A 23546-nucleotide genomic window follows, 5' to 3' on the forward strand; every position below is an offset into this window, starting at 1 on the left:
CAGGAGAGGAAGGCCCTCTATGAGGTGGATTGATTCAGTGACTGGGATAATTGGGATGGGAGTGTCAGAGACGGTGCGATTGACACAGGACAGAGCGGAGTTTAGGGCTGTTGTACATAGGGTCGCTATGAGTTGCCGGCGACTCGACGGCACATAACAACAACAACAGCTCACATTTGGGAGCTTTGGTGGCCTGGTCCATAAGAGATTACACTGCTAACCCAAAGGCCTCTTGGGAGATTCGAAGGTTCTTTCCATGCACCCTCCAGCCTCTGCAGACTCACTGGAGGATCAGCTATGAGTTGTTTCTGACTCATTTGGAAAGAGAATTCACAGTGGACAATGAATAGGAAAGACCACAGAAGGATAAATGCTCTTGAGTTGTGTCGGTGATGAAGAGCACTGAATATCTCGTGGGATGCCAACAGGACAGAGGAATCAGTCTTGGGGGAAGTGCAATCAGCGTGAGGATAGATGTATAATAGAGGCGAGGATGGGGAAACTTCGTCTCACATATTCTGAGCATGTTGTCAGGAGGAACCAGTCCTCAGAAAAAGACATGTTGGGAAAGTGGAAGGTCTGCTGAAGAGAGGGAGACTCTTAGTGAGTTCAGTGGACAGACACAGTGACTAATAATCACTTTGTGGCAGAGATTGTCAGGCTAGGTTCAGATCTATTTTTCATCATTATGAGCCTGTCTCCTAACATTTGAAAATAACAACAAAAGTCACATTGTTTCCATAATACCTTTTCTTTGAACCTTTCTCTTTATTGGAGAATGTATTAAGGACAGGATGTCTCTCACACACACACACACACACGCACGCACGCCAGTTACCTTGTTTATTGCTGTTGAGGATCTTGATCTTCTCTGCCTCGGGGTCAAATCCAAACTCTTGTAGCATGCCTCTGACACTTCTCTCCTGTCTTGATTTGCTCAGGCTTCCCTTATGTAGCAAACCCATCCTTGCTCTTCCCCACCCTGAGATGAGGAGATCACTTGCTCTTTGTCCTCCCCCTTCCACCCTGCTTGTCTTCTGTTACTGCGCCATGAACATTTGTGCTTATTTGATTTGTGTCCCAGTGTTTGTCTTCCACCAGGCTGAAAGCACATTGCGTACAAGGACTGGGTTTGCATGTCTCTATTTCTTCATTCCCAGCACAATGTCTGGCAAGAAGAAAGTGCCTGATGAACAGTAGCCTGGAATGCGGTGGTCAGTGACAGCACGGTACAGGGAAGAAGGGCAGAGCTGTAAACAATCATTGCCAATGTGCAATAAATAGTGACAATAGTGGGCTGAGCCAGAGTGAGGGTTGTGAAGGTGACGAGGGACTGGGCACTGCTTCTCTCTGTTAACACGTAAGGCTGCCACCGCTTGCAGCCGGCTTGATGGCAGCTCACAGTGCAACACGGATTGAGCTCTTGTGACATGCCAGGCATTATGTTAAATACGTGTCAGCTTCCTCTCAGTCCACACAGCTCAATAAGACATAGATACTATTATTATCCCCATTTTACAGACAAAGACATGAGGGATTAAAGTTACTTATCTGTCACATTAAGGAGTCTAGACTTAAGCCTTTTAATTCCAAAGCAAACAGCTAAATAATAGGAGATTTAAAGAGACATTATGAGATTTTCTTCTCTTTCAAGAAGAAACACAGCCCGCCTCCTCTTTAATCCTAAAGATGTCTTCCCTCTCCCCATAATTAAGCCCTCTCAGACCCAGCTCCTTTGTCCTTTTTGTTAGTCTGTTTGCTCCTTGTGTATCTTTCTGCAATGAGACCATTTCTACCACTTTGACCATATAATGCAGTGCTTAATTCAAGACCTTGGCAGGCAGCCCTGTGCTCCGTGACTTGGCAGAAAATAGGTTGAGGGGGCGCACACGCACCGGTTGTCAAGGTCTTTGCAGGCATTGCTCATTTTTATCCTGTCACCGACCAGGTACTGTTATGGATCCCATTTTTCAGGTGAGGAACCTGAAGGCCAGAACATCCTAAATCAGTGTGTTTGCAAGTAACAAGATCAGGGCTGAGCCTGGTCTCTCTGACCTTGAGTTCTTGTTCTTACCTTCTTGGGCACTTCCTCTTACTTTTGAGTTCTCCTTCTTACAACCTTGATCTTTCTAGGATTTTCCTGACTAATGTGTACTTCCAACAGGTCTCTGGTGGTGTATTCCATAACGAGTTTTACTGTTAACTCAATGGTCAAACCTCTAATAGTTGGAATCTACCAGGAGCTCTGCAGGACAAAGGTAGATTCTTACCGTGAGATTTATAGCCATGGATACTTACTGGAAAATGAGCTATGAATCAGTTCCATTGAGGAGGAGTAGTAGTAGTTGTTGTTTGTTGTTTGGTGATGTTGAGTCGTAGATGACTCACAGCGACTCTATGAATGGAAGGCCTGAGCATTGTTCACAGAGTTTCCGGAGGCAAGCCATTTCGGAAGTGGATGCTGCTCCTGCTTCCAGGCTTGTTTTAATCGGGAAGCTCCAGCAAACACTGTCCACCATGAGTGACCATTACCACATTTGGAACATCAGTGTCCCAGTGTTCAGAATCACAGCATCCATGAGTTACTTCTGTACAGCAGTGCACAGAGCAGTGCTCTACCACCTAGAAGAATGCTTGAAGAAAAACAATTTGAACCCGGACTTAGGGCTGCAGATTAAACTCACCCACCTTCGGCTTGGTAGCATAACTTTCTTTCCTCTAGGCCAACGTAGTCTCTCTCTGTCATCGTCATCGTTGTCGTCCTAATAGTAGTAGTAGTAGCAGTAGGGTGGATTGAGCTGCTAAATGAAAGGTCAATGGTTTGAATCCACTGATGGAGTCAAGTGAGAATGAGAAGCCTCCATAGAGGTTTACAGTCTTGGGATTCCTCTAGGACAATTCTAGTCTATTCTGTAGCGTTGCTGAGTTGGAAATCAGCTCAAACATGGGTTGGTTTTAGGTTACTAGCTTTGTGATCCTTTTGAGCCCCGACTTCCCAGATGTAAGCCCTGAAGGCAACTGTATTCTTCATTATCCCCTTCAGTCCTAGGATCAGACTTTATTATTATTATTACTATTATTATTATTTTAGGACTAAACCTTTTCTTTTACCTTTAGGTGATAGCACTATTTAACACTGCAAATATACCGAACTGTGTTCAGGCTTTGACATATACAAGCAGTATTTATGGAACAATTTGTATTGGATGACATTTTGACTCTTAACTTATCTCTAACCCCCACTCACCTAGTCTTCCTCTCATCTCAAATTTCTATCAGACTTAAGGATTACAGGGGCCACAGGGAAGGGAGGATATTCCAAAAGGTTGATTGGAACTTGGTTAAAACTTTTCATCTGTCACATCCATAATATGTTCTGCAGTCCTAAAGGCACTCAGTTCGAAGACACCAGCAGTTCTGCGGGAGAAAGATGGCCAGCCTCCTCTCGTGCGATTAACTGCCTCTGTAAACCCATCAGAGGGTCAGCTGAGTGTTTGTTATGACTCTATGGTATATAACACACCACCACTTAACTATGAAATCACCCACCAATTCCAGTGGCACTGTCTCTGAATATTTGGTTCTCCCTAATAGTATTGCCGTTAGTGCCATAAGCGGCTTCATTGACATTTCTTCACATGACGTTTAGGAATCAGCAGATTTCCGGCTTTCTTATAATAATGCCACTCTAGGTACCCAAAATCTCATGGACTCTTTAAGTTCAGTGTCCCCTGGACTGCCAAAAGAACAAACAAGTCTGTCTTGGGAGAAGTGAAACCTCAGAGGCAAGGATGATGAAACTTTATCTCACAATACTTTGGACGTGTTGTCACGAGCGGCCAATTCTTGGGGAAAAGCATCATCCTGGGAAAGCTGGCGAGTGAGAGAAAGAAAGGAAGACTCTCTGCAAGGTGGATTGACAAAGCGACTGTAACCATGGGTTCAAGTATATCAGAGATGGTCAGAATGGCATGGGATAGGACAGGGTTCAGATTGATTCATCTTTGCGTCCCTGTGAGTCAGGGTTGACGTGATGGTACCTATAACAACTGCGAGAAGTACCCAAACAAGCGAAATGCCCATTACTGATGAGTCTTCTCCTATTTACAGCATGCTGAGTATAACTGCCCTGTAGGATTTCCAAGACTGTTAATCTTTATGAACACAGACTACCACATTGTTCCCCCCAAAAGCGGCTGATGGGTTTGAGACACCAATCTTTTGTTTGGCAGCTTTCCCCACAGTGCCACCAGGGCTCCTTAAATACCCAAAGATAGAAATAGAATTTCTTTTTGTCTGTTTTTGCTATGGCCATGTGGCTCAGAGGAATTGTCCACGATGGGCATGGCTCCTTTTCAGATGCTAATACTGAGGTTGAATTATAGACTGAAACAAATGTTTCCATTCTTTTGGTATCAGTAGCAAAAGAGAAGGCCAAGCAACTAAGGGAATAATCCATTTGACAGCATATTGTTTAAAAGTAAAAAATGTACTAGAATCTATAATTCTATAAAATGAAGTCCAAAAGCTGGAATGAGATGGTCTGTGGGCAGAATCCCAACTCAATAGTCATAATGTTATTGTTGTTATGTGCCGTCAAGTTGCCTGCAACTCATAGTGCCAATCCCACTGTCTCCAGCCCACCCCGATTATCCCAGTCACTGAATCAATCCACCTCATAGAGGAGAGGGTCTTCCTCTCCTGCGCTGTCCCTCCACCCTCCCTAGCATAGTGTCTTTCTCCAAGGACTGGTCCGTCCTTGCAACATGTCCAAAGTATGTCAGACAAAGCTTCAGAATCCTTGCCTCCAAGGAGCAGCCTGGTTTAATCCTCTCTAGGATGAACCTGTTTATTTTCTTAGCAGTCCATGGTATATTCAGTACTCTTCTCCAACACCACAGCTCAAAGGCATCAATTTTCCTTCTATTCTCCCTAGTCATTGTCCACCTCTCTGAAACATAGCAAGTGATCGCACCTTAGTATCCAGAGTGACACCATTGTTCTTTAGTACTTTGGAGAGGTCCCTAACAGCAGACTTTCCCGTTGCAGTATGTCTTTTAATTTCCTGGCTGCTGGTGCCAAAAGGGTTGACTGAAGCCAGGCAAGAAAAGACCAAAATGAACATCAGAAGAGACTCTGAATATTGCACCAGAGGGCTGAGAAACCAAAGCATAGGGATGAAGTCAAGATACTAAAGAGCTAAACAGAAGATTTTAAAAGGCAGCATGCATGGGAAGACAAAGTAAAATATTACAATGAAATGTGCAGGGAGCTGGAGTCAGAAAATCAAAAGGGCCGAACTTGTGCAGCATTTCTTAAGCTCAAGGAACTGAAGAACAAATTCAAACCTCGAGTTGCTGTAATCAAGGATGATTTGGGCAGAAAATGAAATGATCCAGGAAGTAGTAAAAGAAGATGGAAAGAGTATACAGAGTCATTTTACCAAAAGGAATTGGCAGATGCAGAAGAATTTCATGAAACAACATATGAGCAAGAGCCTATGGAGGAATTGATGGTATACCAGTTGACATATTTCAATTAACAGATGCTGCCCTAGATGTCTTCACCAAGTTGTGTCAAGAAATCTGGAGGTCAGCCACTTGGTCGACTGACTGGGAGAGATCTGTATTTGTTCCCATTCCAAAGAAAGGTGACCCAACATAGTGTGGAAATTAACAAACAATATCATTGATATCTCATGCAAGCAAGGTTCTTCTGAAGATTATCCAAAAACAACTGGAACAGCACATCAGCAGAGAACTGCCAGAAGTGCAGGCAGGTTTAGAAGGGGTCGTGGTACTAGAGATATTGTTGCTAATGTTAGATAGATCTTGGCTGGAAGCAAGGAATACCAGAGGAATGTCTGTGTTTCACTGATTATGCAAAGGTGTTTGACTGTGTGGATAGTCATAATAAACAACTTTAAAGAATGAAGCCCAAGTTCTAACTACTCTTGAGTTACAGTTCTCATCAAGGTTCTCCTGTAGACCATACAGCACTCCGAGAGAAATACAGACATTGCCTAGAATCTGGACCTCTGATTGTGTAGTCCACAGGGAGTTGCACTGCTGAGCCATGGTTTTCGTCGGTCTTGTGAATCTCTCAGCAACTCCAAGGGAGAAAGACGGACAGTCCCCTTCTACTTAAGTTTGCAGCCTTGGAAACCCAGTGAAGGAACAGTTGTGAGTCAGTTCCAGCTTGAAGGCAGTAAGTGAGCATGTGAGAGTCTAGACATTATGAAACTTCCTGGAAGCTCATAGGTTCTAGAAGGAGTAACTCTTCAAGAATCATCCAACCTGAGTATTTGATGATAAAAATAGCCCTCAACTCTCCAATAGGGGAAAATTCTTGTCCTCCTTTGTTCAGGGAGAGTTGGCAGAAGACCATTTCAGGAATGTCGAGAGCTGTGCTTTTAGTTTCTCTGCTGCTAAAGAATAACTCAGGAGGGCTCCAGGGTTCAGATAAGAAAGAAGTCCTTCCTCACAGACTGAGAAATCCGAAGCCTTAGGAATGCTTAGTGATGGGTTTCATGTTCTCCTAGGCTGAGAAACCTTTTCTTCCTAGAATGGGATTTGTGACATAAATCACTGATGGTGTGAACAATATTTGTGATAAATGCAGCTGTCAGTTGGTTTCCTAGGCGTTCTGTGAGAGCACATGATGACTGCCAACACCTGAGTCTGTGTTTTAATTCCGAAGAATGTGTTCAGACGCCGTTGGAGACTCTTAGAATGTTGTCTGTAGCCAAAACCTCAATGCTGCATTAGTACTAATGTGTGTGTGTGTGTGTGTGTGTGTGTGTGTGTGTGTGTGTTTTCTTGAGAAATTAAGCTAGTCTCTCAAAATACCTGCTTAGTACAAACCTTTACACCAGGTGAAAATAAAGTTTACAAGGACATCAACCTAAACTGAGGGATTTTTCCAGACATTTTGAACACGATTTCTAAGCATGACTGAGAAATATTACTGTGGACAAGTGGAGAGAGTAGCACTGAACAATGACTTCTTAGGTTAGTTAAGAAAGATGGAGCCCAGAGGGAATTTTTTAAAAAAAAATCAATTTGTAAATTTTCTTTTAGCCTGAAGGAATTACAGAATAGACATATGGTATTTATTGATGCTTAGAAGAGGGATACTTGTCGAGGTTGTGAATCATGACAATCAACTGCTCTAAGAAAACACTTTTTCTTATGAAACCAAGAAAATGTTTCAGGTTTCTTTTAAAAAAAATTTGGACCTTCGGTTCTCTTAAGCTTTTCTCTAAATTGACTTTTGCTATGCACATTAAGACTTTTATTTGCTTCTGAGTAGTTTATGAGGGAGCTCTGATGTTTTTGTGGTAAGGAGTTGTGCTGCCATCCCAAAGGCAGATGGTTCAAATCCACTATCCTCTTCTCTGTGGGAGAAAGATGAACACTCCGTCCTTTGTGATTTACAACTTCTAAAAGTGCAGTGTTAATCGTTGGTTCTGACTTCATGGCATTGAGTTGTTAATTTGAGTTAATATACAAGCCAACAGTGAAAACAGAAAGGGAATTGTGTCAGTTCTACAAGAATGCATCATGTAATGGAAGCATTCATTCTTTCAGTTTTCAGTATAAAGTGTTTGCTCATTCAGTATTCTTTGTTGTTGCATTGAGTTGAAACCAACCCATAGCGAGACCTACAGTGGGTTTGCAGAGGCAGTTAACCACACAGGAGGATTGCCCATTTTTCTTCAGAGTGTCTGTTGGATTTGAACCACCTGCCTTCAGGATTACAGAGCAAGTTTTTAACCACTAGGCCCCCAGAGCTCCCTGCATCCAGTATCCTAAACGGTTTAATCCCAGTGGGAGTCTAATGACCATTTCGCCTTTCTTTCCAGCTGACTCAGGTGGAGACACCCTGGCAGTGTTTATGGCCAGCAGCGGAACCACAGATGTCTCGCATCGAAACGGCCCAGCCACACCACCAAACACCCTTAATCTCCGTTCCTCCCACAATGAACTGCTGAATGCCGAGATCAGGCACGCCGAAAGCAAGAGCAGCACACCCCCCAAGTGCAGGAAGAAATATGCACTGACTAACATCCAGGCGGCCATGGGCCTCTCGGACCCCGCCGCACAGCCCCTGCTGGGAAACGGCTCCGCCAACATCAAACTGGTGAAAAATGGGGAGAACCAGCTCCGGAAGGCTGCCGAGCAAGGGCAGCAGGACCCCAACAAAAATGTCAGCCCAACAGCGGGCATCAACAGAACTTGTGAGAAGTTAGAGGGGAAAGAGCCCCATCCGCAGGACTCCACGGGCTCAGACCTCGTATCCTCGCAGCCCAGGAAAACCAAGAGCTTCCTCAACTACTATGCAGACCTGGAGACCTCAGCCAGAGAACTCGAGCAGAACCTGGGCAACCATCACAGGGAGGGCGAAGAGAAAGCCCAGCCCGGCCAGGGCCAGGTGTCCACCGTCATCGGCAACGGGGAGCTGCTGCTGCAGAAAGCAAACAAGCCCTCGTCCAGCCCCGATGACGGCCAGGTCGCCACGGTGTCGTCCAGTCCGGAGACCAAGAAGGATCATCCCAAAACGGGGGCCAAAACGGACTGTGCGCTCCACCGGATCCAGAACCTGGCACCCAGCGATGAGGAGTCAAGCTGGACCACGTTGTCTCAGGACAGTGCCTCCCCCAGCTCCCCAGATGAAACAGGTACCCCCTTGGGAAAGATGTGGGCCAGGGTGGGGCTTTATGTTCATATCTTTGACCATCAATGCGTAAACCTCTAGGCTGACCAAAAAAGTGCGTTTCCAAGCTTGAAAGAACATGAGCATTTCAGGGTAAAGTTAGGTGATTTGTATGGGAGATATTGTTAGATTCCCCCTGTCTGCCACTGTGTAGGGTGTTTTTTTCTGGTAAGCATTTTGTAATTAAAATAAGCCTTGGATTTTAAGTACAGTAAGACATCTATTGTGAATTTACATTTCTAGTGCTTTGGAGAACTGTATCTGTATTTTACCTGCAAATGTTGAGCTTTGGTAAGCAAAATAATAAAAGGATACAGTTGCTGGGGGCCAGATATAACTGATGAAGAGAGAGACAACTGTTTTAAAAATTCTCAGCAGAAAGTATTCATGCCCACGATTGTGAAAAGTTAAAAGTCTCTTCATTAAAGACATTTTTCCTGTTGGCTTTTCTGGGGAATATTTTATTGGTCTTGTTCAAGTGGAGAAATGGTGCTTCCTAGAATGTACCATATTTTTTGGCAAATAACTTGCACATTTTATGGATTTTGCAGGCCTAAAAGTTCCATTGCCTAGTAGTTTTATGTTAGCCTTTTTTGTGCTAAGTACATGTGTATGTTATTTGTGTGAGTGTGTAGTATGTGAAAAATTTCAAGTCAACGTGCTGTTGTCAGATCATAACTTATTCATAACTGAGCCACCTTCCAAGGTGGTAAATCTCAAGGGAATAGCTTGCCCATCTTTCTCCTTTGGAGCTGGGGTCATCAGAGTGGACTTTGTGGTTGGCACCACAAAGGTGTGGCCTGGTTAAGGCACCAGATTTCCCTTCCAAAGATTGCATTTTTTAAACTAGTCCAGCACAGTAACTGGGGCAGTGGGGGTAGGTGTGTTGGAGTCAGTGCGACTAGCTCAGGATAGGGCAGAATATAGAGCTATTATGAGTCACAGGCAAATCAGTGGCACGTAACAGCAACAACAACATCAATTACCTTACTGATACTCAGGGTTATGTTCAGATATGTAAACTAACTAGAAAAGATAGACACTCCAGAGATGAGAATAATATTTGCTTTTCAGTCTATAAGGCCTAGAAATCACATGCAAATTAGAAAGAGAGTAGGAGAAAGACTTCAGCATGTTTTTTTAAAAGTGATTTTGTGATGCCCTTTAAAAATCCCAGTCCTGTAGATGATGTGTTTCTTCAACTTGCTGTTTCTGGATATAGCAATAGAAAGGTTGACATAACTCCATTTCGTCTCAGAATGTCTGGACCTGCACGTTTGTGGATTTCTAATTAGGTTTAGTAATGTCTCTGAGTTTATAACACTTTATTACTTTTGATCTATTTAGAGAATTCATATCCTGTAGCTGATGGATGTTATCACTTACCAGAATGTGAATCTACATAAAGACCCCTTGTGCATCTGACACCTTTGGGTTCAGTTGTTGTTATGTGACATTCTTTCAATTCTAACTAATAACAACCCTGTGCACAGTAGCGTTGAACCATACCCTATCCTGAGCCAACCTCACTGGCTCTGACACACCTACCCTCATTACCCCAGTTACTGTGCCAATCCCTCTCATCTGAGGTCTTCTTCTCTTGCACTGTCCCTCCACCCTTCCAAGCATGATGTCCTTCTCCAAAGACTGGTCCCTCCTGACAATATGCCCAAAGTATGTTAGACAAAGCTTAAAAACCCTTGCATCCAAGGAGCAGCTTCATTTCACCCTCTTCAGGACAGAGTTGTTCTCTTGGCAGTCCACAGTATGTCAGTACTCTTCTCCAGCACCACAGCTCAAACGCATCAGTTCTTCTGTCATGTTTGGTCATTGTCCAGCTCTTTGATGCATAACAGGTAATTGCAGAGATCCTGGCCTGGATCAGGCACACCTTAATCTCTATTAACATCGTTGTCTTAAAGCACCCAGAGAGGTCCCTGACAGCTACCTTTCCTAGTGAAATTCAACTTTTTTATTTCCTTCCAAGAGTGTTGATTGTGGAACCAAGCAAGCTAAAAAACCATTAACAATCTCAATCTCTTTTTCTGTCTATCATGGTGCTTCCAGTAGTAGTGAGAATCTTTGTCTTCTTGATGTTGAGCTTCAGTCTGTATTGAAGACTACAGTCCACCTTCTGCAGCAAAAGCTTCAGGTCCTCCTCAGTTTCAGTAAGCAAGGTTGTTACGTCATCTGCATGACGCTCTATTCTTATGTTCAGCACAGCACTCTATTGCCCCTCTGTTTTCCTCTCTTGTGACCGTCGGAACCTGTGCTGCTGACCCGTAGGTCACGCCTTGCTGATAATATAAATCTACCAGCAGCTCAACAGGAGGAAGAAAATCTCTTCTTGTGTGATTTACAGCAACAGAAACCCAACTATGAGTCAGTTCTGAGCAGTTCATGACAGTCATCCTTCCACTCTGGCAGGCACAGTGTATTCTGTTGTCATTAATGTTTTTAACTCATATACAGGATGTTTTAAAATGAATAACAAATCCTCTCCTGATCCTCACATTAGGCCCCATGCCCAAGGTGACCACTGCCGTTGACAACCTATCCGGAGTTGCACTGCATACCACAAGACTGTGCCTCTCTGGTGGTTTGAACCCATCAGGGGCTTCTTGGGGTGAAAGATGGGCTATCTCAGCCCCTCAGCCTCGAAAAACCAATGAATGGTCCTTCGTACATTGGATTTAATTGAGGACCACTGAAAGGGGAGGGGAGGGGGAGTGGGAAAAAGAGAGATGAAGGGAGGAAGGGAGGGAGATATTTAATGTGGAAGGTGAGAGACAAAAGAGGAAGAATTTTCATAAAATCGATTGATAGCAGTCAACAGGCCCATACACAGAATCCATTTGAGGATGATGGAATGTTTGTTCTGTTGTGCACCAGGGCACGAGGCGTTAGTGCCAGCTAAACAACACCTAACACCAGCATCTGTCTAGCATTCTATTTAGCAATCAAGCCATCTAGTCATTTTCATATTTTCTTCCAGAAAGATTTTAGACATATATCCATATTTATGATAAATACATAATATCACCCAAAGTATGTGATAATGATACTCCCCACCCCCAAAAGAGTTACTCCCCTTTAGAGGGATCTCTGTGTAACACAGCTCAGCTACTAATGAAAAAGTTGGTGGTTCGAGTCCACCCAAAGGAACTTTGGAAGAAAGTCCTGGCAATCCATTTCCCCAAGTTGTCCATTGGGAATCACCCTTTGGAGCACAGGTCATTGACATACCTGAGGTCATCATGAATCAGAGTCAACTTGACTGTTGTTATTGTTGTTAGATGCTGTCAAATACAACTCTTAGTGAATAAAAGATCTGAACCCCAACTGTCCTGCACCATCCTCACACTTCCTCACACACAAGAGCCCATTACAGCAGTCACCATGTCAGTTTACCTGGTTGAGGGTTGTCTTCTCCTTCACCAACCCTCCACCCTTCCCAGGATCATGTCCCTCTCCAAGGAATAACCAGCCCCTCCTAGCAACATGCCCACAGGATGTGAGGCAAAGCCTCATAATTCTCTCCTCCAAAGAGTAGTCCGGCTGCACCCTCTCCAAGGCATATCTGTTTGTCTCTTGGCCATCCATGGGATGTTCAGTGCTCTTCTCCAACACCCTGGCTCAAAGGTATCACTTCTTTTTCTGTCATCCTGATGATGACTTTTAAAAAATTATTTAAAGATAAATATCTAAACTAACTTTTTAAAGATTTTCTTCAAATGATTGGGGTTGAGAGTAAAAACAAAGAAAGTAATCCATGGCAAATAATAGTTTAAATTGGGTTAGGGTTATAAAATAAATTTCTTTTTCTATTTTAATTTTGAAATTGTCTAAGAGTTAAAGGAAGCACATAAAAAAGAAAAGTAGTCAGGAATTATGCTGCCAGTGCAAAGGTATATGCTTTGAATCCCTCAGCTACTTTGTGGAAGAAAGTTGGACAATTGCCTATGCAATTAACTGCCTCTGAAAACCTGCTGGAGGGTCAGCTGTGGGTCCTTTCCAAGCTGATGGTACACAAAACCAGCAATAATCTAGATTATTTTATGAATGATTTTAAGAATATTTTGTATAGATTGATTTTTCTACCTCTTGTTTTCAAAATATATTAAAACCTACAAAAGCTGGAACCTGTGTAAGACAGAAAAATATAAGAGTTTTATTGTTGTTAGGTGCTGTCGAGTAGACAGACTCGGAGCAGCCCTGTGGACAGCAGATCTGAACCATACCCTGCGCCACACCCTCACCATCTCTGATACGCTCGAACCCGTGGTTAGTCACTGCTTCAATCTACTTTGTTAATGATCTTCTACTCTTTCACAGACCCAGACTTATCCTTCCTGAAAACATGTCCTCAAATAAGTGAAATAAAATTTGATAATCCTTGTTTCTAAGAAACAGACTATTTGGTGAGCGCCAATATTTCCCATTCATCTACAGAAAAGTGGTTATACTGCACCCTGTGGAAACTTACAAGACCCAGAGAAACAAATCAGTCCCACCGAGATCTGGCTGTCACAGCTTTCTGTTCTGCTGTAGCCAAGACCTATGAGTCCTTGACTATTTCGTTGTTGGTGAATGTTTATATGGTTTCCGTCCATAGCCTCTTTCTAGCAGAGTGCTGGGCTGAGGGGAGCATGAAGTTTATGCTGAAATGTGCTTGCCGTTCCATTTGCAGGGGCTCTAAAGCCTTTAGCTGCCACTTATGGTCCACCCTGCTCTGTTTGACACTTCCTTCATACATGTTTGCTCATGTCCTAGTGTGGCTTTCTGTTTCATTTCTTCATAGAGCCGTTATAGTACTTGGCATGAGATGAGAGTTTTCTGACATGTTGGGAAGATACAGTCAGTTGATTTTTTTCTTTCAAAGACTGTGTTGATGTCTTTTGAATTTTAATGTAGCGTTGACAGACTGGTAATAGCAATTTATGAGGCCCTTGATGAGTTTCAGAGGCTCTGGTTCCTACAAGCGGCTGATATGCTCAGCTGCTAACCATGTGGTTAAGTCTACCCTGAAGGACCTGGGCGGAAAGCCCTGGCAATCTAATTTTGAAAACTTAGCCGCTGAAAACTGTTTAAAGAGCAGAAAATGGCACGTGGTGGCACAGGGCCATGAAAGGACCAGAGAGTGTTATAATAGCACAGCCTCTGACCGCCCCAGAGCAGAAAGCAGATAAAAAGCCAGTAACCCAGCCTCATGGTACCTGTAGAGCTTCACCAACAGCAAGAGGTTTGTTTATTCATTGTTGACTCATGGACTTTGCTTGCAGTTGTGGTACTGAGAATGGAGTTTATTAGGAAAATAAGTTGGAGAGTGGGGAAGGCAAAGAATATCACCCCAAACAAATCCAGGTTTTAGCCCAGCAGTCCCAAGGCATAATTCTTCAATTAGTCCAGACTCTGGATTCAGTTCAGTAACACAGATTCAAGAAGCCTCTATTTTCCTCAATCATCCAGCAGTATATGCCTCTGAGCAGCTATGTCAGCAGAACCTTTAACTGTGGCCTTTATCTTGGGGCTCTTCTGGTTATACTTGTCACAGTTTCTCTACAGCAAGGCCACAGACTCTCCACCACCTACACTAGAGTCTTGCTTTCACCAGGGTCTTCCTTCAGTCTCCCTCAAACCTTGCTGCTCAGTGTGGGAGAACTCCCTCTCTTATCCTAGTCCCACAGCTCTTGATGATTTGCAAGAGCAAGAGTCTGTAGCTAAGGTAGCTGGTGACGAGTGGGGGATAAAGTAATAGTTAAAAAAAGTGCCAAAAAAAAAAAGTGCCAACTTTAGGCTAACACTGCAAAAGCCCTCTCAAGCACAGCTCTACTCTTGGAGTCATCAAGTTAGGCGCAACTTAGTGACTACGGAGTTATCAGTAAGTAACTAAATTTATTGGCATTTTAATAAAATATCCTTGTAAGACTGGTAGTTGTAAAAAAAATCCGTTTATCTATGTTATGTGTCATCAAGTTTAAATCGACTCTACAGCAGGTGGTAAGTTTCAGAGAGAAGACTGCAGATCTTTCTCAGAGCAGCTTGTGGATTCAAACATCATGCCTGTGGGTTGGCAGTGCAACTCCTTACTGAAATCTTTATAGTTATTTTATTTTTACTGTCCCCATTATAATTTTATTTAAATAATTTTTAATTAATTATAATGAACATTTACAGAGATTTTGGATTTCCATTCATTCATTGTTGCATTTTTCTCCCTGCCTACCCTTCCTCCCAGTTCGCTCTTCTCTTTGGAAAGTAAAAGAAAAATTCTTTCATTGGTATATAATCCCCTCCCCCGTCTGAGTACACTCCACTATGCAGCCTTCATTCTGAACTCTTGTCATAACCATTATACCCAATCATATATTGCTTTTAAACAGTTCTCTCCCTCGTCTTCTTCAATGCAGTATACATCATTTATCCAGTCTTTCTCAGTCTCACCCCAACCCTGATGTCAGTCCTGTTCTACAACAGTGGCACTATGCTGTATTTGTCCTTTTGTGACTGAGATATTTCAGTCAGCATCATGTCCTCCAGGGTCACCTATTTTGAATAATATTGCATGAGTTCCTTGTTTTTCAATGAAGCATAGTATTCCATTGTATGAATATACCAGAGCTTCTCTATCCATTGGTTTGTTGATGGGCATTTGGGTTGTTTCCATCTATTTGCTGTTGTGAACAAAGCCACAATAAAAACATGGGTGTGCATATATCTGCTTAGGTAGTAGTTATGGTTTCTTTAGGGTATATTCCCAGTAATGGAATTGCTGGGTCAAATGGTATTTCTGTTTCCAACTTTTTGAGAGACCACCACACAGCCTTCCGTAGTGTTTGCACCATTTTACACTCCCACCAACAGTGAATACGGGTTCCAGTTTCTCTGAAACCTCGCCAGCATTTGTTGTTTGCTGCTCTGTTAAATTTTGTTATTCTTAAATATTGCTTATTCTTGGGGTGAGGTGATATCTCATAGTTGTTTTGATTTGTTCCTGGGGTGAGATGATATCTCATAGTTGTTTTGATTTGTATCTCTCTTAGAGCTAGGGATTTTGAACATTTCTTAATGGTATGTTAGGCATCAGAATGTCATCTTTGGTGAAGTGTCTGTTCATATCCAGTGCCCATTTTTCAATTTGGTTATTTACCTTTATCTTGTTGTGGGGCCCAAGTATTTTATAAATTCTAGATATAAGTCCCTTATCTAACATGTCATTACCACATATTTTTTCCCAGTCTGTGGCATCCCTTTTTACTCTATTGGGGAGAAGTTTTTAGATGTGCATAGGGATTTGATTCTTAGAAGGTCCCTAGAATATTTATAGGTTTTTTTTTAAAAAAAAAAAAAATATTTTCCAGTTGAAATTCAAGAAGCCACACCTGTACTGGCCTTCAAAATGGCCAGTTTGGGACAGTACCCTATTCTGGCTGCAATGTCCTAAAATACTAATAATTTTGAAAAACCCTCTTAGGTCTTAAGGAACTCTGGTGGTATAGTCCCTAGGGAATTGGACTGCTAAACCAGGGGCTGTGCTTCTTTGGAAGTTCAAATCTACCAGTAGCTCCAAGGAGAAAGAGAAGAAATCATCACCCTATTTTTATCTCTCACCAGCTAGTGGTTTTGAACTTCTGATTTTTCTGATTAGTGGTGCAGCTTGTAATGCACTGTGCCATCAGAGTTCTTTTTAAAATTATTACTGTTCATTTAAGTGAAATATTGTTGTTTCCTTTCTAATGGTAAAATTAATGTTCATTATATGTGCTTATGTATTATGTAATATACGTATACGTGTGTGTATAGGCTTGTACCTCCAAGAATTGGAATACCAACTTCTAGCAACGTGTGTGTGCTTATAATAAGCACTGGAAGAAGGAACTTTTGAGAAAGGAATAAGAAAGTCAGTATTTGTGTATTTGCTTATTTGTTGTGTGTTAAGTGAGCACTCATCACAGTGGTATGTGTTTTATGACTTGAATCATGATACCATTATCTTTGGATTGGAGACTGTGCTTTGGGAAGCCCAGAAAAATAGAATAGACTAATTTCTACCTTAGGGGCATCGTTTCCACATTAGAATGCTATTTATAAACTAAAATGCACTGGCTAGCCCAGAAATTGACTACTTTCGATTTCCCTTTCTTTCTGAATCGCCCCCTCTAGCTTTTTAGGAACTGTTTTGCACAATCGATCATTTAGACAATATGTTACAGTTGTTTTCCTCTTGTGTAGTTTATCCTTTTAGAAACCAGGCAGGCTATTAGGGAGAATAAAAACATCTGCAATATTGGAGCTTTCCTAGGAGTTTGTTGTTGTTTCTTGCCATGAAATTGACTGTGCTGCACAATCGCTGTGAACCCTGCTTTATCCTGAACTAGTCTCACTGTCTCTGACCCTCATTACCCCAGTTACTGTGTAAATCCATCTCATCTAGGGTCTTCTTCTCTTCTGTTGTCTCTTGACCCTTCTAAGCATGATATCCTTCTCCAAAGATTGGTCCCTCCTGGCTACATGCCAAAGTGTATGAGATAGGTTCTCAAAATCCTTGCCTCCAAGGAACAGCCTTACCTCTCCAGGCTTTTGTTTTCTTGGCAGTCCATAGTATGTTCAGTACTTTTCTCCAGCACCACAACTCAAAGGCACCAATTCTTCTTCTGTTATCTTTGGTCATTGTTGAGCTCTTGGATGCATAGCAAACAATCATGAAGACCATGGCCTGGAATAGGCACACCTTCGTCTCTGGACTGACATCCTCGCTCTTCACTCTGGAGAGGTCCTTGACAGCACATTTTGCCCTAATGCCTAATTCGTCCTTTGATTTCCTGACTGCTGGTGCCAAGATTATTGATTATGGGATCGAGCAGTCTGAAATTGTTGACAATCTCAGTCTCTTCTCCATCATTCATGGTGCTGCCAATTGGCACAGTAGTTAGGATCTTTGTTGCCTTGATGTTGAATTTCAATCCATAATGCAAATTATAGTCCTTGACCCTCTGCAGCAGATGCTTCATCCCCTCCTCAGTTTCAGCAAGTAAGGTTGTGTCATCTGTGTAACGCAGATTGTTGATAAGTCTTCCCTCCCCAATCCTAGGAATCTTAGAAAAGTTAAAAAGAGTGCCTCAACACCATTTCTAAAGGGAAGGGTGACATCGTTCTGGATCTGCCAATGGGAAGCTGTTAGTCTGATATACAGTTCCTCCGGATGAGCCAGATAAACACGTTAGCTCATATAAATATAGATTGATCAGATTATATGTAGTCTCTGTTAATAACTTGGTGTTTTATGCTTGCATTATGGAAACTTGTTGTAGCAAGCTACTATGCGAAGAGTTTTGAATGGTAACCAATAAGTAACTCATATTTATTTTGTGATTTATCAAAATGGAAGATACAGTGTAGGAAACTATGAATGCATCTTATGACCCAGCCACTTTTAGGAAATTAAGTTACTTAGTAAAGTGTGTAGAAGCACAGTTGAAGAAACCAAAATCTGGATGATACTCAGCAGATTATGTGTTCTGGAATTCCCACTCTTCTCATTGTTTTCCATAATTTTTTTATAATTACACAGTTGATTGTTTTGCGTAGTCAATAAAGCGCAAGTAAATTTTTTCTAGTATTTTCTGGCTGTAATATATACTACATACTTTTGAGCATGCTGCTTTGGAAAAGGACATGATGCTAGAAAGGGTGGAGGGTCAGCCAAGGAGAGGAAGACCCTCGACTAGGTGGATTGACTCTGACTGCAGCAATGGACTCTTGTGTATCAGGAAGTGTGAGGATGGCGCAGGATAGAACAGGGTTCAGATCTTTCGCTCATAGGGTCGCTGTGAGTCATGCTCAACTCGATGGCATGTCACAACAACACACATATTGTTGATGTTACATCAGAATGAGGCTGTATAACCATGGTCCCTGGGGAAGGCTCCGTGATGTTCTTTGGGCCTCCTGTCTGTCTTTTCAGTCCCAAACTTGGAACTTTCTCAAACAAAGGTAATCATTCTTGGACTTGAGTCCAGGTCTTGTGACCTGTGGTCAGTGTTTTTCCTCTGTACCACAGTGCCAGGAACCTGAATATATCATTTCATCCAGGTCAACTGGTTAGTTATCTTAAGAATCTGGGAAATGGAAAATTTCATTTTTGCTACTGAAATTTTGCTTGACTGTGATCTTCCTTTGGAAGCCTTTCTAGACCATCTCCTCTGTAGGAAGTTCCTTTTCCATTTTCAAATTTCTGTTGTCGTCTTCCTCACACTTGTTTGTAGCCTTACTCACAAGTTTCTAATTTGACTGCAGTGCCGTGAAAGCTGAAGCCAGGTCCTCATTGGGCACATGTGTTCACCTCCATACGTGGTGTGTGACTCTGAAGAAGACACACCTCCTCTCCCCAATTGCTAATGATTTTCCAGAGAAGATAATTTGGGGCATAAACAGAAAAATAAGCACAACCTGTACAAAATTGTTATAGAATTACTTCTATACCCTCACCTTCTGGGATAGGGTGCTCCAATGCCTAAGGAGTTTTAGGAGTTGTGCTGCTCACCCGAAGGCAAGTGATTTGACTCCACCAGCGGACGAAGACAGAAAGAAAGGCAGTTGCCTCCCATGCAATTTATAGCCTCTGAAAGCTCGCCAGAGGATCAGTTATTTAGTTGGTTCCAACTTGAGAGCAAGTAACAGTAGCCTTCAGGGAGAGATAGAGAAATGGGGCCAGTAATGGAATCTACCACAGACATCCTTTGTAATTGCATCTATAAATCTTTCAGAAAGGCTACTGTCAGAGACAAGGACCACTTTAGTTTTAGATGCCTTCACATGTTGCCCTGCATAACAAATCAATCCCTGCTGGTATAGAGTTGAACGCTTTGATGCATTACATTAATTGGGTTTTGAGTCTTGCGGAAAACTCGATGGGGTTGGTTTGTGAGGTACATTGTTGAAGAAAGTGAAAGAACACAAATCTGATTATGTGAACACAACTAGTGGTTGCTGTTGTATGTCCCATGAAGTCAGACCTGACCCTTAGCCAATCCTCCAGTGGGTCTTCAAAGGCAATTAATCTCATGGGAGAAGATTACCCAAATTTCTCTCATGGAGTAGCTGGTGATTCGAACTGCATACCTTCGGATTGCCAGCACAACTCCGTACCACTAACCCACTAGAGCTCCCTTATAACTGGTAGCATATCCTATTTTAAGTCTTGGTAAGCTGAGGCATATTAAAATTTTGAATATGGTGGTATTATTACGCACTCTTAAAGACTTTTTAAAAATGTGAGCTATTTGTTTTCTTCACAAGTGGATATTGTTTTATCTTCTGATAGTTTCAGCCACAAATAATTTTAAATTACCTTTGAGAAGTTCTTCTTTCTATGTTATTAAAATTTCAGATATAAGGCTGGCCCCATTTTCAGCAATTTGACTTGCTAGATGAATATTAATGTTTCAGACACTTCAGTGATTCACTAGTCTTCTAATCTTCTTGGTGGAGGATTCCATAATGTGACAGGAGTAGTTCAGGAAGACAGATGTGAGAAGTTTCCAAAATAGCCAAGTACGATGTGTTCTGGGGTAGATGGTATGCTTTCCAAATTAGATTTTAGTGTCGCAGGGGTAAGATGCATAAAAATATTTCTTATCTCACCTCATGAGCTTAAGGAAGAAAATGATTTTGCTCAGTACAGCATCTTTATGAAATTCTAGACAAAAAAAATTTATTCAGTGGAAGATTTAAGATAGTTTGGGATTGCCTTCCATCTATAAAGTATTTATACTAGGCAGTTCTGGGAACAGAAAAGATGAGTGCAATGAGATGAATAGGAATAGAAGTCTAGTGCTCTGTGCGTGTCAAGCCAATTAAGAAACACATTGCTGTGGAGCTGATGCTGACTCTTGACAGCCACATGTTATACAGGGTAGGACTGCTTTGTAGCGGTTTCTGGTTTGTGATCTTACAGAAACAGATTGTTAGACCTGCCTTCCATGAGGCTGCTGGATAGATTTGTAGACACTACCGATTAGTAGACAGATGCAAACACTGTGTACTATATTAGGACTCCAGTTAACACAGACAAAATCTATATAGACATACATAGCCCCGCCACACATGTTTTGTTTTCCGGGTGTGTGTGTAAGGGTGTGTGTCAGGGTACCCAGAGAAATCCCTAGTGAAATGAGAGTATGGTCTCTTGGGATGCTTGAACTTACATGTGTTAGAGATTGGATAGACTCTCAACCAGTAGAAACCTGAGAGGACCATTAAACTTCACAGCTCTTAACAGTGAAGTCATTTTCCTTTTCTTTGTACCTATCCACATTGCCTTTGAGTTGGAAGCGACTCCTAGCTGACCTTCTGATGGGTTTCTGAGGCAGTAAATCCCACCAGAGGAGATGGCCCATCCTTCTCCCATGGAGCAACTGGTGGATTTGAACCGCCGGGGAGATATCCCCTTTAAGTTAGCAGCATTGCTCCCTATAGACTGCACCACTGGAGCGCCCCCCCCTTAAAGCACCAAAGAAGTTTAATGCATTATTTTTCCTGTGCTTTTCCCTACTTTCCTGGGGTTTTGAAAAGAAAAAAAATTTACTTCATTTTGGCAACTTACTCAGCTTCTGAGGAAAGGGTAATTGTATGCAGATCCTAGAGCTACTTAGGATGTGGACTGGCGGAGTCCTCCAGTTAGTCCTATATGAGGTGTCCCAGAAGTGCCCCGTGATACCTTCACACTATTGAAGGTGGGCAGGTAGCTTCTAGAAAAGAGCCAAAAGGTTGTGAGGAGTTGTTGTTGTTATGTGCCGTCGAATCACTTGCAACTCATAGTGACCCTGTGTACGACAGCCCTAACCCCTGCTCTATCCTGTGCCAGTCTCATTGTCTCTGACACACCTATGCCCATTATCCCAGTCACTGAATCAATCCACCTCATAGAGGGCCTTCCTCTCCTGCACCGTCCCTCCACCCTCCCATGCATAGCGTCCCTCTCAAGGATTGGTCCCTCCTTACAACATGTCCAAAGTATGTCAGACAAAGCTTCAGAATCCTTACCTCCAAGGAGCATATAGGTTTTACCCTTTCCAAGATGAACCTGTTTGTTCTCTTAGCAGTCCATGGTATATACAATGCTCTTCTCTAACACCACAGCTCAAAAACATCAATTCTCCTTCTGTCTTCCCTAGTCATTGTCAAGCTCTCTGATGCATAGCAAGTGAAGGCAAAGACCATAACCTGTATCAAATGCACCTTAATGAGGGGTAGTGCTCTGGAATCCTAGAAGCACAAATGCAAATGACTACTTTCACAACTTTTTCTGGTCAAATGCCATCATGCATTACTTTCCTAGGCTCATTACCCTTACTTAACAACCTTAAATTAATATCTTTCTACCTCTCTATTTATAGAGAGATTTATAGTCCTAAAAAGTCAAAATTCTTCCATAATGTACAGCTGGGAATTGAATCTGCTTCCATGGGAAATGGTAATAATAGGTCAGTTACAGGTACCATGATTTTCTCTAAGCATTATTTTCCATCTACTTCTGCTTCCAGGTAAGTAAATAGCAGTTTCAAAGTTTGTGAGTGTGTTCATCAGTCTTCTGCTTATTCTCATTTATTCATTTGTTGATTCAAATGTCCATGCCAGTCATTTTTCAATAGTCACAATACTGTGTGTACTGTCCTTGTCACTGAAGGCAAAGGCATAAATTAGAGCCACTCTGTGACCTCAAATAATGCATGTATTGTTTGTCTTCAAGACATACAGAAAGTGCCTTCCAAATGTGTCCATGTACTCTTCTTCCCATTTTGCATATGTCATACATTAGCAGGGATGGAGAGAAGATAAAGCCCCTGACTCCTGGTATTCTGACTTTATTAGTGATGAGAAGTAGAGGTTTTTACATGGGCTCATAGATAATCCCTTAATGTTTGCAAAGCAGAGGAGATGAGAGGCGATGTTTATCATCTTCACAATTGCTGATATTATGAGACTTGGTAGCAAATAAAATATAAAAATCTTTGTAGAGAGTTTAGTTCAGATCTTTCATTGTAGAAATGAGAATGTTGAGATTTAGACTTGCTATTTATGAGCCTAATTCTCATCCCCAAATGAGAGTGAGAATAAGTATGGAAAAGACAGAAAAAATATGATAAAGACATATAAAGCTTAACATACTGTATGGCCCAACTTCCATGTTGGGTGCTGTTGAGTTGGTCTTGACTTGTAGTGATCCTGTGCCTAACTTTGCTCATTCCTGTCCCGTTCTCACTGTCACCTTGGTATATTTTATTCTATTGTTGGAGTCAGTGGGTCAGCTCTAGAGAATAGGATAGTTCAGGTAACTTGGCACTTGGAAATGGATTATTTTCCTTGTGGCCAAACCTTAAGGACTTACAGACAGAGATAATAATAATACTAGTAGTAATAAATAATAATAATAATAAAATATTTTCCTTTCCTTTGTTTGAAAACAGTGGTCATTGAGTCATTCTGTCTCATGGTGACCCCCTATATTTCAGGGTTGAACTGTGCTCCCGAGAATGTTCAGGAGTATAGCCTTTTGGAAGAAGACCAAAAGATCTCATTCTTCTAAGATACCATTGAGTAGGTTTGAACCACTAACCTTTTGATTGTAGTTGAGTTCTTAACTGTGCTACCCAATAACTCCTTTCTTTCAATACATATTTGTTGCTAATGGAATATATAGCATTTTCGTCAGAGCTATTAAGGAATATAAAAAAAGAAAATAAGGCCTTGGCCTTGGGGAACTTACAGTCTAAAGCAATACCTGTGTAAGATGATGCCTTGAAGCCTTAGAGCTCAGAAATGGACAGTGC

At 42.0% G+C, this 23546-nt stretch overlaps 1 protein-coding gene across 1 annotated transcript in view; it reads left to right on the forward strand.

The window, feature by feature from the left end:
- The first annotated feature begins 6949 nt into the window (after nt 1-6949).
- APBB2 (amyloid beta (A4) precursor protein-binding, family B, member 2) overlaps nt 6950-23546 on the forward strand; it is a 256008-nt gene continuing 239411 nt past the window's right edge. Inside the window, exons 1-2 of the mRNA XM_006898190.1 lie at nt 6950-7010; nt 7865-8680. Of these exons, the coding sequence (XP_006898252.1) occupies nt 6950-7010; nt 7865-8680 (877 nt within the window). The remainder of the gene's footprint in view (nt 7011-7864; nt 8681-23546) is intronic.

Source organism: Elephantulus edwardii, unplaced genomic scaffold, assembly GCF_000299155.1.
Source record: "Elephantulus edwardii isolate Elephantulus edwardi_28Jun2011 unplaced genomic scaffold, EleEdw1.0 scaffold00222, whole genome shotgun sequence".
Lineage (NCBI taxonomy): Eukaryota > Metazoa > Chordata > Mammalia > Macroscelidea > Macroscelididae > Elephantulus > Elephantulus edwardii.